The sequence below is a fragment of the Schistocerca piceifrons genome, chromosome 1 (genome assembly GCF_021461385.2).
Source record: "Schistocerca piceifrons isolate TAMUIC-IGC-003096 chromosome 1, iqSchPice1.1, whole genome shotgun sequence".
NCBI classification, from domain to species: domain Eukaryota; kingdom Metazoa; phylum Arthropoda; class Insecta; order Orthoptera; family Acrididae; genus Schistocerca; species Schistocerca piceifrons.
Genome location: NC_060138.1, coordinates 961,447,521 through 961,463,132, shown reverse-complemented (window position 1 = coordinate 961,463,132; position 15,612 = coordinate 961,447,521). Strand labels below are relative to the sequence as shown.

Here is a 15,612-nt window from a genome sequence, read left to right as displayed (position 1 = left end):
ACCTACATTGGATTATTTTAACACGAGAATGTCTCAAGTGTATTACCCGGGAAGAGATTTATCAATAGATAATCAATGATTCTTTGGACGGGAAGATTGTCATTTAGACAATACATAAAGAGCAAATGTAATAAATATGGCATTAAGATGTACATGCTCAACAATGCAGACGGTTTCATAAATAAGTGCCCTGTGTACATGGGATGTAGTGAAGATATAGGAAGAAAAGGTCACACTGGAAAAGTCGTTTTGCATTTGATGGCAGAAAAGCTGCATGTTGGTCATCACATTTATTTGGACAATTATTATAACAGTTTTCATTATCTGCAAATCTGTTGAACCTAGAAACACCTTCCACAGGTACTCTGAAATTAAATAGGAAATATATCCCCGAAGAAGTTGTATCGGCAAAACTTGGGAGAGGAGACACAATTGCGCGGTATTCTAATCGAGTTATGATCGGAAAATGGAAGGATCAACGAGAGGTTTCCTACATTTCCACAGAACATCTAAATGTAATGGAGAAAGTGATGAATGCGCGCCAGCAAATAGTCACAAAACCTTTGCCTATTATTAGATACAATGTGTGTATGTCTGGGACTGATAAACAAGATTAGATGTTATCGTATTATTTATGTGAATGAAAGATTTTCATGTCATTGACATGCTAGTTTTCAATTCTCTATATCTGCACAACAAATACTCAGGAAATAAAATGACGTTGTACGATTACAGAATGAACATTATAAAGAGCTTCCTTCCACCAATGGACATTCCACGAAATGTGAGCAAGAAACATCACAAACAAACACATGTTGTGCAAAAGCGGGAAGCTACTGCAGGCAAGAAGCAAGTTATTAGGAAGCAGTATAAGAAGTGCGCGGAACAAGGCAAGCGCACTGATACACCAGACAAACCTGGATAGTGCTTGAACTGCTGTATAATTTCCCATACGTAGCAAAAACACGATAATATCGGGGAAATTCCGATTATCAAAGACAACTTCTTTTATTTCTTTTGACATCGCATGGTTTCTTTTTATGACATGAAAGGTTAGAACTTTTTTCATGAGTACTCAGAAAATGAGGTTTTCTTTTGTATTAATTCGACTTATTTCTTATTGCGTTGTAAAGCATTCACTTAAGTTTTTTGTGAAAGAATTTATTGTGCTATATTTGTTTTAATAGCACCGCATTTGAAGTGATGGGGGGGAAGAGAGAACCCTCCATGTAGGGTGTGTTTCGCTTACTAATTTCTACACATCCAGGCGTCCCCTGGGCATCTATGATAAATGTAGATGGCTAATTCTCTCAGATGCGCATTTGAAGTAAATACAATTTCAAATGAATCCAGTTTCCTTTTTTTCCTTCTTAAGAATTTGCGTTTTGGAGTCCAAATATTTCCTGAATGCAGTGGATTTGCTGCTTGTTTGAATTTTATTTTTTGTTACATTATCAACAAATCACGAACATTTGAATGATGCCTGTGACCCCTATAGGTGTCAGACAGCAAACAGACTTTAAAACATGACCACAATACAGTCGAAGCTTATCTGAAGTAATGCATCTAAGGTGTCATCGTTAAGTCAGTATAGAATATGATCCTGCAGATCTTACAAGGTCTTGACGTCAGCCTGTAGTCAGGTGTGCTTAGGAGCATCAGCTCAGAGTGGTACCTGCCATTTCAGAGTGTTACCGGCCTGCACTCGCACTTCCCGGGCTGCACTGGAGAGTTGCGCACCTGCACCAATGCCGCAGCGAAAGTGTTAAGGTGAAGTTCTGGCTCTGGATGAACCGGGGCATGGTGTGGTAAAGATGAAGTGCAAGGAATGGAACATTCTGCAGTGGTAAGGATAATGTTGATAAGGTATTCTATCTGATCATCACAACTGAGGAAAAGTTGTTTGTCAAAGGTCGCCAGGGAAGAGTAAAGCCTCCAGTTGGTCTTAGAAAGCTGCCATTTTGGTTTGCATGTAGTTGGGGTAGGAGTCAGCAAATAGCTGGCACACAGGAAATGGTCACTTAAGTACATATCACAGAGAATGGACCACTCTCAAGGTGAAGGGCAAGCTGGGCAGTGCAGAATGAGATGTCAAAATAGGAACAAGTGTGTGTGGAATCTGAAGGGAACGTGGTTGCTCCAGTGTTAAGGCAGATGAGGTCGAATTGACTGATGTCAGCCAAGGGGGCACCTCTCTGACAGGTTCTCGGAGAGCCTCAAAGGGGATGGTGTGCATTAAAGTCACCAAGCAGCAAAAAGGGGTGAGGGAGTTGCCCAACAAGCTGGAGGCAGTCTACCCTGGTGACAGTGAAGGACAGAGGGATGTAAATGATAAAAGGGAAAAGATGAGTTGAGGAAGGCAAATGCAGACGGCAACAGCTTGCAGTTGGGTGTTCAGAGATGTTTTGACTATGAACATTGTCCCAGATAAGCAGCACGACTCCCCCGTAGATGGAATGCCACCTTCAGGAGAAGGTCAAAGTGGACGCAATTTTGTTTGTTGGAGGCAGGGAACAAGTGGACGCTGCGATTCCAACAGCAGCCGTAATTCCTCCTCATTGGATCTAAGGCTATGAACATTCCATTGGAAGAGTGTCATGACAAGGAAAGGGGAGGTGGGGAAAAATGAAGGGGCGTCACGACAGCTGCCGAGCGCCAGCCTTCAAAGACTCCCTGCTACAGGGTGCGGAGGCTGGATGGCTCCTGCTCCACGAGATTTACAGATGCAATGGTGTTCTCCCTCAGTTGGTCTGCAGTGTCCAAGGCAGAAAAAAGGTTGGCAACATCGTTGAACAGGATCTCAGAGTTGGCTAAGGAGAACAGCATTTGCTGTTGTTTGATTTTTTGGAGCCTTTGTAATTGGCAGATGACGATTCAGATGTTTGTTGGCTGGAGGGTTGTAAAATTTCTTTGCAGGTGTACTACTCCTGTCCTTTCAGGCCTGCCAGTTGTGTAGCAGGTGATCTCACCATGTGAGACAAAAATTTGGCAGCTTCTTGTACAGATGGAGGAGGAGGAGACGGGATTGCTACTGTGATGCTGGGCATTTTTACAACTGCGGTCTGTACTTGAGGCTGCATGTCCTATGTGTAGCGGGAGGTACCACAAATGGTACCGTAAGTGCTGGACGGTAAAACACGGGGTTTTCGACTAGCCAACAACTTGTGAGCGATAAGCTAATGCACTTTTCCTCCACCCAGATTTCACGGACGACCTTCTCATCGAGATACACAGGACAATCTTGGGGGGAGGCTGCATGATCACCACTGCAATTGATACAGCGGGAAAAAGCAGGGTGACATCCCTATCACAGGTTACACATTTGGCTGGGTGTCTAAACGACATTCAAAAGGGGTTGCAACGGTGACACAGGCAGCGACGCGTCGGGTTCCGAATGTACGATTGGACAGTGATGACTTCATAGCCTGCTTTATCTTCTACGGAAGCACTATTCTATCAAATGTGGGGGGGGGGAAAGAGTGCATGTGGGCACTAATGATGCCGCTACCTTTTTTGTCACCTGATGGACTGCAATGGTGCCCTGATCAGGGAGGTAAGTTTGGATTTCTGCCTCAGCCATACCATCGAGAAGCCAAAACGTAAATAACACCACATGGAGAATTTAGTATTCAATAGGCCTTGACAAGAACAAGATAGCCATGTAGTAGCAAAGTGGCAAGCAGTTGTTGTGCTTGAGAATCACACAAATAGTCTCCAAAAGCAAAGTGCCATTGCATAGATGACAGCTGGATTTCACAGAGCCAGCAATTACATCAACACCTTTCTGAATAATAAACGGATTAACTGTAGCAAAAGACTGACATCTTCCATACATGAAACAACGAGGAACCGAGGAGCCGGTGGGAGGGTCTTTCAATTGTTACCCTCACTCTGTTTATGTTTTAGTAGATGTCGCCTGAGAAGATGATTTTTGGTTCACTGCGAGAAGATCTTCCACGATTCCAATGTCTCTGATGGTGCGCTCCTTTCAACTGGGGGCCTGCCTCAGAGGGGGCCTCACCTGCCTTAGGTGATACTTACATCTCAGGACACACCCACTGAACACCTGACAATTTGGGGAGGTAACAGCTCAGGCGATCACCCCTCCCTGGGGCTGGCCTGTACCAGGGAGTACATGTGAACCCTACCTGTCGACATGAGGTGGGAATTATGCGTTACCCAGTCACCTGTTATGTGTCAAGACATGTGGGCCAGCCTCCAGGAGCACAGGGGGATGAAGAAGAAAAAGATGAAACAAGTGCCAAAGAGGAGGAAGGATAGAAGGGGAATGAAGAAAGAAAAAAAAAAAAAACAATGGTGGAACTGTTCTGATGTCAGGCTATTGAAAATGAAAAAACCCATTCCCAAAAATATCCCAGACATGTTCCCCAAGGGATGAGAAAAAGAATAGCAAGAGGAAAGACATGCAGCATTGACGGGAAAAGGTGCTGCAAAGGTAGGGGACTCTTGACAGCCAAGCGCGAACACACCAAAGTGATGTAAGACCTGCAAAAGCCACCTATCCAGCACTTACATTCCAGTCCTGTGATACAATTATCCTACCTCATCAGAGGCAGGGTCACCTGAGAAACCAACCATGTCATAAACCAGCTCTGCTGCAATCATTGCACAGTTTTTTATATTGGTGTAACTACCAACCAACCATCCATTCAACAGGATGAATGGCCACTGCCAAATTATGGTTTTAGAGCAAATTGGACCACCATGTGGCACAATATACAGCTGAACATAACCTACTTGATTTTCAAGGCTGCTTCACAACCTGAGCCATCTGGATCCTCCCCTCCACCATCAGCTTTTCTGAATTGTGGAGATGGCAGATATCCTTATATTTTCTGCTCTGGAAGTTATCCTGGTTTCGACTATAACCTACCGTCCCCACACCCTCCACCAAACAGTTTCAACACCCTGTCCTGTAAGCTCCTCATAATTCACGTACTCTCACCCTCATCGTGCACCACTCTATGTCAACGCACCCACCAGTCGTTTCCCATCTATGCTCCTCTCCCCCTGCCCTGCAGCCTCACAACGCTGGCCCTGAAAGCCTTGTCCTGCTGCCTTCCAGTCACTGGGCTCTCCACCAGATAGTGCTCCTCTCTCCCCCTGCCAATAATCTGTTATCCCTCCCCTTCTCTGTCCCACTTCTGGCTGATGCTTTCATTCAATGCAACAGTAGCTATCTAGCTAGAGTGACTGGAGCTACTAGTCACGTGTGCATGCGGTGTGCCTGCTCATGCCTGTCTTCCTTCCTTTTCTGAGGAAGGCTTTGGCTGAAAGCTTAGTACGTAATAGCCTTTTTGTTGTGTCTGTCTGCAACTCAACGTGTCACCTGTACAGCAAGCAGCTATCTATCCTTTTCATAATTCTTGATTGGTTTTTGTTTGTTGTCCTCTAAATTAGCCCCTTACACATGTTCAAAAACAATGTTTTTTATTAATGAATAACGTCATTTAATGAATGATATTACATACAGATACATACAGCTAGCTCTTAATGCCCAAAGTAATGAGTTACAAAAATTTGAATACTGCCACAAATAAAATTTCAAGAATAATTGTGATGGAGACTGAGTAAAGTGGCCTAAAACTGAAAGTCTACTCTGTGTATGGATATGAAGTCTAAGCATGAATTCCACAAAAGCTTTAAATGTTTGTAGTTTGTGATAAGCGCAAAATCAGGAAATAATGCACAGGGCAACATCACAGTCTTCACATCATCATCTTGAGCCCCTTCACACTTTTTCCCATCTGCATCCTGAACACAGTTGCACATCTTACAGTTCCTTGTCAGATGATGTTTCTTCATAGTGGGAGGAATTACTGACAGAAAAATGTTGGCCAATCACTCACTTGGGGTTGGTGCTTCAAGACAGATGACCAGCTAGTTTTGGAGCAAACTCCTCTTTCTTGTATTTTAAAATATGTTCTCAATAACAGCATTATGGAACTCTGAGAATTTTTATTACCCCCTCATTTTTTGAACAGGTAACACATGTTCCAAAAAGCAATTTCACTGACAGCTCTTGTTTCAGCATTGTGAATTATTGTCCTTCCATCAAATTTCTGCCACTTTTCACCTCTGTAAAGCAACAACATCCCACTTCTTTAGTTTCTTATGGACAAAATATAGAAGCATGCCTTTTCTGTATGGCCATACAGTCCCATATATCAAGTTCTCTGAGAAACAAGCAGGCCATCAAGCTGAGGAAGCAAGTAGTAATCGACAGTTAGGCGATAGCCTTTATTCAGAAGTGGCTATATAAATGTCAGTACAATTTCAGTTGACTGTCGCATGCCATTATAAGTTTCATCAAATTTCGCCCCTTTTCCTGTGAAATCCATGTATACCCACTTCGAGATACACATAGTGTGAATGTCTTTACTTCAAACTTTGTCCTTTTCCTTGATAAATACTCTACCCATCTTAGTATATCTGTATACGAGGATGGTTTGAAAAGTTATTTGAATCACCGCGAGAGGTCAGTGCTAGTGCAACAAGTTGTTCAAGTGATATTTATTGGACTGTTGTTTGTATACACGTGCCACATCAGTACTCTTGGAAGAGAGTGACGTGGCTCTGTGGCTATTCCGCAGTGATTTGTGAAGGGGGGAGAGAGGGGGGGGAGGGGGGGAGAGCGAGAGAGGGGGGGGAGAGAGAGAGAGGGGGGGAGAGGGGGGGAGAGGGGGGAGAGGGGGGGAGAGGGGGGAGGTGGGGAGAGGGGGGAGAGGGGGGGAGAGGGGGGGAGAGGGGGGGAGAGGGGGGGAGAGGGGGGGAGAGGGGGGAGAGAGGGGGTGAGAGGGGGGAGGGGGGAGAGGGGGTGAGAGGGGGTGAGAGGGGGTGAGAGGGGGGGAGAGGGGGAGAGGGGGAGAGGGGGAGAGGGGGAGAGGGGGAGAGGGGGAGAGGGGGAGAGGGGGAGAGGGGGAGAGGGGGAGAGGGGGAGAGGGGGAGAGGGGGAGAGGGGGAGAGGGGGAGAGGGGGAGAGGGGAGAGGGAGAGGGGGAGAGGGGGAGAGGGGGGGAGGGGGGAGGGGGGGAGGGGGGGAGGGGGGGAGGGGGGGAGGGGGGGAGGGGGGGAGGGGGGGAGGGGGGGAGGGGGGGGAGGGGGGAGGGGGGGAGGGGGGAGAGGGAGAGGGAGAGGGAGAGGGAGAGGGAGAGGGAGAGGGAGAGGGAGAGGGAGAGGGAGAGGGGAGAGGGAGAGGGAGAGGGAGAGGGAGAGGGAGAGGGAGAGGGAGAGGGAGAGGGAGAGGGAGAGGGAGAGGGAGAGGGAGAGGGAGAGGGAGAGGGAGAGGGAGAGGGAGAGGGAGATTCAAGCAGTGATTGAATACTTCGTAACAAAAATTATTAAAGCAACGGACATTCATGCCGATTTCCAGAATACACTGCGGGACTCTGCTCCTTCATATTCAAATGTTGCCAAGTGGGCAAATGAATTTAAATTTGGTCAGAAGAGCTTACATGATGATCTGCACAGTGGTCGGCCAAGATGTGCCACTATTCCAGAAATCATTGCAAAGGTGCGTAAAATGATCAAGGAGGATCGCCAACTGAAAGTATGTGAAATTGCTCATACTTGCCAGATGTAATCTGAAAAGGTGTATCACATTTTAACTGAAGAATTAGAAATGAAAAAATTATATGCCAGATGGGTGCCGTGACTCTCGACAATGGATCAAAAACACATGAGAATGGGCATATCTGAACAATGTGAGTGTTGTGACTAGCTGATCTTTCAAAGTGCCGCCGCACAGTTATGCGCATCCTCTACATGCAGCACTGTGTGCCAGCCATACAGCAGCAGCGCCACCTAAGCGGCCAGCCAACCAGCGTCCGCTAGACTTGGACTTGATTTGACTGTTACAGTGTACACACGTCTTACTTTTTTGTTTACTTGATCTGTGACTTACATGTATTGTGTCGTCCTTGAAATATATTTGTTCAACTTGACGTTATAACAGTTTGTCCCATTTTAGGAGAAACGAGCAAGATTTTTTACACTGGTTTGTGCCCACAGATGAAACTTGGGGTGTACTTCTATACCCCCGAGACAAAGAAACTGTCAAAGCAGTGGAAACATGCTGATTCTCCGCCACCAAAGAAAGCAAAGACAATTCCTTTGGTGGGACAGGTCATGGCACCAGTGTTCTGGGATATGAAGGGGATTCTATTTGTAGATTATCTCCCCACTGGGCAAACAATTACTGGAGAATACCGTTGCCACACCTGCCTTATTGACCTGATATGGCTCTGTCAGACTTCCATCTCTTCCCAAAACTGAATTATTTTTTATTTATTTATTTATTTATTTATTTATTTTTTTTTTTTGTGGAGAAAGATTCACTTCAAACGAAGAATTGATAGTCCGAGTTGACAACTATTTTGCAGGTCTGGAGGAAACTAATTTTCTAGATGGGATCAAGGCACTCTAACATCGTTGGACCAAGTGCATTATGTACAAAGGAGACTACATTGAAAAATAAAAGAAGTTTCAGTGATGTTAGTACTTTTTTCTATTCCATTCCGAGAACTTTTCAAACCACCCTCGTACATCATCTCCTCTCTGTCTGGCATACACACGCTTTTGAATTTGTCTTTGAGGTGTTCAGGAACACACCAAATATTATTTAGATTCAGCTGTGGATATTTCATGGGACTGACACCAAATTCTCCAACAAATGGAGGCCTTTTTTCAGCATAAGTAATTAAGTAAAACTCCAACACCTGTAGGGACATCAGTCTAGTGAGAATCAGGTGTTTTCTCCAATACAATAGGTAGTTGGGCAACACCTCAACCAAAACACAACAGCCAGGCTACAAATGCAGGACTGGATATACTAGTGGCTGAACATTAAACTATAATGTGCTGAAACAGATGTAAGCAAGGTTTTGTCTTTTCAAAAGTTTGTTATTAAATTGCTCAAATAAACTCAGGATTTCAAGTTTATGTCACAATACTACTACTACTATTAATAATAATAATAATAATAATAATAATAATAATAATAATCAGAAACATATGTCAGGAAAAAATTACTTCAGAAATGAGCATGAAAAGGGGCGCTATCAAAAAGGAAATGTAGTGACTAATTGCAGTGAATTATCACACTAAGATAAATATAAATGAATAATTACTTTGTTTCATAAACTAGTCTACACAATGTAACAGAGTTGATTTAAGAAAATCAGTTTGCAGAAAACATATGAAGGATTATTTTCCAGTTCTATGCAAATCTTAAAAGCAAAACGATAACCCTCGTTTCAGTTTTAAGTACAGGGAACAGTGTAACAGTGAACAATTCTGCATTAATTACTATACCTTAACAAAATGTATATAATTTTGAAAAAACTGCTGTTGGTTTGAAATCAAATCAAGAGCCTATTTGTAACTGCATGAAAAATAACCACCCTTTACACAGCAATGCTGAATCTGAGTAACATTTCCTTCAACTAGCTACAATTCTGCCACTGAAGTTATCTTCAAAACATAATTCTTCAACGAAGTTCACCACTGTATCTATTAACAATAATGGACCCACAATGCACCAGCTTCTAAAAAGGAAGTAAAAAAACACTAAAAGAAACTTTTAGTTCACACAAAACTATGAAACTTCCTTTAATGTGGTCATATGTGAGGGTGACTTAAGGTTTAGACCAGTGGTTGTCAAACTATTTTGCTAAGAGCCAATACTGATATTGTGCGGTGGCAGCTCTAGCCACATATGTATGGACCTTATTGTTAATTGGTAACCTATGTAACATGTCCAAAAGAACAGACACCATTTTGATCCACTAGCCAATATGAATTAAGACACAAAGGAATCAGAGATGGCTGCATGGGGCATTGATTTGGATCGATGAGATAAATTCAGAATTTGGATCAGATAGGTGTGCTAGGGTAGTCTGTGCAGCTGCGATGATCACTGTATCCTGCACAAATTTTCCACTTTCCCCACGGATTTAAATCACTGCCCACACACGGCCAATGTCTCTAATTCCTCTGTGTCTTAAAGATTAGTTACAGCAATGGCATGATACATTGGCTGCTGGCCCCAAAGTACTCATCGTTAAAGCCGATATCATTCTGAACATATCGTGTAGACTGCTCTGTTTTAATGACCACAAAGTTGTGGCAATGTGATTGCCGTGCAAAATAGCGTTGTGTTTTCTGTGTGAGTGTATGATTAACTGATCAATAACAACAACAATTGTATCTATATTGAAATCCATTATGCAATAATTTGACACAATTGCAAATATTTACTAGATGTTTTGATGTCTTTTTCTACTCATTGCCTTTTATTACAATAGGCTTGATAAATTTAATGTTTCTTGCTACGAATAAGCACCACATCTGACAATGACCATCTCGGTAATGCACATTCACAAATCCATGTTTCTTCTGTGTCAACATTATTTCATAGCACTTGATCCGTATGAGTTGTCAGTACTTTTAGGCAGGCAACAAAACATCTCTTGTTCTCTAACACTGCAGTGTTCACTTCTGCCATTGAGGTAAGCTGCCAAATTTACCAGTGTCAATTAAAATCAAGTATATCTTAAAATATTATTTTTACTGTAAGAATTTGTTACTGAGAGGGAAACTACACTCTTAATGTTGGCTGACATTATTTGTTTTGGCATTTAGTCACTACATGCATAGCATTATAAGACACAGCTGAGAAACAGCGGACCACACTAATACATGCTTCAGCCTGTATGTGGCCTTAGTTTGCCAACCACTGGTTTAGACAATAAATGTTTGACTTGGACAGAAGCTAAGTTGACTATCGTAACCCACCACTAACAAGTATGCTGGCGTCTTGTTGTTGGCCACTGCCAGAACCCCCTCTGACAATAGTAATGTTAGGCACACCAACTGCGTGAGCAGCTGACACTGCAGCAGCTATAGCAGCCGCTGTGGCGGCTTGAGTGGCATGTGCTAAAGTTGATGGCAGTGACTGATTTCCACCGCCTACGTTGTCTGTAACAGTGATGCTTCCAACTGCACTCGAGCTAGCACTGAAACAGAAATATGAATACTTCTAAAGTGTTAAGATCAGTCACATTCAAATTTAAAAATTTATAAAATTTAAGTTATAAATCTTTGTTTCATATTCAGTGACTGTGCTGAGCATAAGTAGCTCAACTTCAGTTACAATCCGCGCCATGTAGATCCTCCCTTGCAATAGCAATGTGAATTTTATAGGTGAGAATTGGCCTTGCAACACATTCTTTGACCCTGCAATCCACTTGGCATTGATGTCCAGTAGCCAGAGGCAGCAGTGGTTGAAGTGAGGAGTGTGGGTCAAGCTGGAGAGGGATGGTGGCAAGAGTGAGCCGGTGAGATGTGGTGATTGGGGCAAATCGGGAATAATTTATGTCAAGCAAACTGATACCGTCTTGATTTTGTGTGAACTTTGTGCACTTTTTTGTGCTGGCATTAGGATGGGGTCTTCCACTGCAAAAATTACCATTTTGTGTTGAAGTCTTAATTATACACCCATGATTTGTTGGTAGTTTTCATTCTGGATAGGAAGTTTGGATGATCTCTTAACTGCGGTCTGCACTCATTGAACATCAGAGTCCAATGGTCTGACTGGTTGGTGATCAAAAGACAAAAACTGATTTTGCTGCAATTTGTCTCCTGTTCGAATTCATAAGGTAGAATGCGTCAACAAGCTAAGATGTTTTGACAGGTCATGTATGAAATTCCAATTATTTCACAATCATTACCATCATGGTCTGTTAGCCTCCTGTCATTGTGGACCATTTCACGCACTTGCACAATTGTTTGTGGCATGTAGAGGGTTTCAGCTGCAGTTTTGTGGAGTTTAGAATAGAACTTTATGCAGATCCTTTGTTCCCTCCAGTCAGCTATTTCTGGACTTGCAGACACGCTAGAACACAATTTAAAGAAATTGGCAACAACACTCACATTAATGAATTCACAAAGAGGGCATGTAGCAGACTGGCAGTCGAAAGACACAACTAGAGGTGCCTAACAGCTGAAGTTTTTACTATTGACTGGGTGCAATATTCAAACTGTAGGAAATTTTAGGTACCAATTTTCATAGGGATGAAAGGGCAGTGGCATACACTGAGACATGTTTCAACATAGCTTATGACAAAGAGAGACTCCTTACTACAATTTGTTATCTCATCTCTTATTTAGCCATCATCTATTCAGCAGATCACATTCCTGGAGTGAGTAGTTGTCTGTTCCTATACCATTTATTATGTTCCAACCAGGAATTTAAATTAGCATACATAGATATATTGATAAATGTCACAGACTGTCAGCAAAAATACATGCTCCCTGGATGTGCCTACGGCAATGCCACACTACCAGTGAACTTACAAATCCCTACATCAGATATCATACGATGTATTAAAATTTGTCTTTCTCATGTAACATACACTTACAGTATCTTTGAGTGTGGCTAAAAAATATGTGCTGATAAAATGTCTTCCCATTCTGCACGAACTGCTTGTAGCTTAACACTGAAACCGAGATGATTTACAGATTCGGTGAACAGTGTACATGGAGCAAATGAAAGAAATAACATTAAGAAAATATATCTATTCAATACCAACATACTACCCATACTGCCCACTGCCCATATTGAACTTTTTCAAATTTTGTAAAGCTGCTGGAAATTGTTATCCTAGATTTGTTTTGGGGCCAATCAGAACATTATTCTCACATATCTCGGGTGTCTAATATGTCTGCAAAACGTAACTTTAAGAATTTCCTTGAATAAACATTCATAAGCTGTCAGCAGGAATCAAATTTGTGGAGTACGATTGATATCAAGAACATTTTGAGGGCACTCGACAACTGAACTGCTTATAGCAATTGCAGCATGTACGTGGCCACTGTATTACAGCAGACTACTTTCCTTCCCTGTAAAATTCTAGTCAGACATATCACTTGTGTAAAAATGGACAATTTGAAATGGCTTCATATAATCTGGTGTTGATAGTTGGATCTTTATGTAAGAATTCATGCTAGATCACTCTGTTGTGAATGAGGAAAGTTATATACATTGTCTTGGGCCTGGGCTTTTATAGGAAATCTTTGGGGCATATGAATGATGACAAATACTTTGCCAGTCGCTGAAGTTTGTACCCCAGATGTTACCCAGTGGCAGTTTAAAAAAAAATTGATCATGTGTTGAGGACAGCTCTAGCTGTTTCCGTTCTAGTCACTTTCTGCTAGTCAATACTATCCCTGCTGAGTCCCAATTCTTTCAATATTAATCTCAATCATTCATTCAGCGTGTTCTGTGCATCCTATTATGAACAACAGGTTTCAGGAGTCTCTAACATGTCAAGTGACATTTGTCAATTCTGTGGCAATATCTGTTGCACTGTCTTGAAGTCACCTATTGTAATGCATGATGCACGTCAATTCAAATGTTCCACTAAATCGTTAGTTTCCTTTCTCTTCAAGAGTGTGTAAACCAGTCAGACATTTTATGCTTACTGTTACTGTTCCATACACTTGCACAAGCATCAGGTATATCCTGATTACATTTTTCACAATTTGGTATAAAACTTCTTATTTATGCACTTTGTTGCATTATGACAGTACTGCACACACAGATGAAATAGAACCCACCCTAAAGATTATAACAGAAGTACTTCACTTTAAAGGAGGAATTTATATACAAAAAGATGGCCTATCAATGGGCCCACCCATCAGTGGTCTACTTGCAAACACATTTCTAAACCACATTGAAAACAAAATATTCATTGGACTCATACATCGAAAACAGTACAAGATTATATACTGGTACCGATATGTGGAAGACATCATTTGCTTGATTGATGAAACAGACACCCAAATAAAACAATTACACAGTGACACAAATACATTTCACCCAAACACGAAATTCACCATTGAGACAGAAGAGGAAATGAAACTAATTTCTTAGACACCACCATACACAGAATCGACAACAAACCGAATTTTGGAATTTTCAGGGAACCTGCAGCCACAAGTACAACCATTCACATTAACTCCAACCATCCTCAAGCACATAAACTCTCAAGTTTCAGACACCTGCTACACAGGCTCAACAGAACTACACTGGACAAACTCAACTACACACAGGAACTGAACACAATACACCAAATACCCAAAGAGAAGGGGAACAACAGACAAATGATAAAAATAAAAATAAAAAAAAACATTAAAAGAGAACAAACCATAAACAAACCACCAGCCACAACAGAGAACCAAGACCACAAACTCCAGACAAACACAGGGTATCAGGAACACCCTACAAAGAGTTCAGAATGGCACATACTACCATACAGTAACAGAAACTGTCCATGGGGTGGGCGGCAACATACTGAAGAAACAAGGGCTACAAATATCATTTCGCACAAAAAACACAGTACAGAAAAATCTAAGCACTAAGAACACTTCAGCAGACAAATTCTTCAAAGCTGGAATATATCAGTTAACCTGCAGTTCATGCCAGTCAGTCTACATAGGCCAAACCTGCAGAAATTTCAAAATGAGGTACTCTGAACACTTCAGAGCCCTAAGAAGTGATAGTACACACTCCACTTTTGCAGATCACCTAATACAAGAAAACCACCACCCAAATAACATGGAGACTGATCTTACGATCCTCAGAGAAAGCAACAGTCTCTATTACAAACTCACAATAGAGGAGAACTACTACATACAAAAAGCAATAATACAAGGGAAGATAGTCCTGAGTGAAAATACAACACTGTGCAACAAAACACAGTATGGAACACTAAAGGAACTATACAAAGGCACCTCCCCACATAAAACATACCACTCAAACAGCTTAAAAATAATAATAATAATAATAATAATAATAATCATAATAATAATTAAAACTTATGTTCTCTCAGTTCCCTCCTGAAACCTCCTTCCAGCTCTCTCTCTCTCTCTCTCTCTCTCTCTCTCCACACACACACACACACACACACACACACACACACACACACACACACACACACACACACAAAACCCTCTCCCAGCAGCCACACCATGCCAGTTCTCATGAAACAATCAAAATTAGTGCCACAACAAACACAAGACGAACGAGTACCAAGTGAGCAGTGGCAATAACATAACACCTCTCACTGAGAATGGAGTCAGAAGTTTCGACTCAGATCACATTTTGTGCAAATTCATGTGAAATGAACTGGTGAATGAAAATTGTGTGAAAAAATGTGTTGAAACGGTGCACTGAATAGCAGCTGATCAAGACACCAACGAAACATGCAACAGAATGAAAAAAATGTAAGTACAGAAATGCACTTACCCTCTATTCACGAAACAGTTCTTGATAAATATGCATTAATTTTCTTCATGGATAGTTTGCAGATGAATGCTGTTTTTATTGCAATTCTTAGGCCTACAACAGTTAAATTATTATAAATTTCATATTGTAGAGACTTACAGAAAGCTTTTGACAATGTTGAGTGGAATACTCTTTTTCAAATTCTGAAGGTGGCAGGGGTAAAATACAGGGAGCGAAAGGCTATTTACAATTTATACAGAAACCAGATGGCAGTTATAAGAATCGAGGGGCATGAAAGGGAAGCAG

At 42.0% G+C, this 15,612-nt stretch overlaps 1 protein-coding gene across 8 annotated transcripts in view; it reads right to left on the bottom strand.

The window, feature by feature from the left end:
• LOC124719303 (large proline-rich protein BAG6) overlaps positions 1-15,612 on the bottom strand; it is a 240,856-nt gene that overhangs the window by 137,654 nt on the left and 87,590 nt on the right. For all 8 annotated transcript variants that reach the window (XM_047248444.1, XM_047244970.1, XM_047248452.1 and 5 more), the window contains one exon: positions 10,815-11,035. In XM_047248444.1, the coding sequence (XP_047104400.1) occupies positions 10,815-11,035 (221 nt within the window). The remainder of the gene's footprint in view (positions 1-10,814; positions 11,036-15,612) is intronic.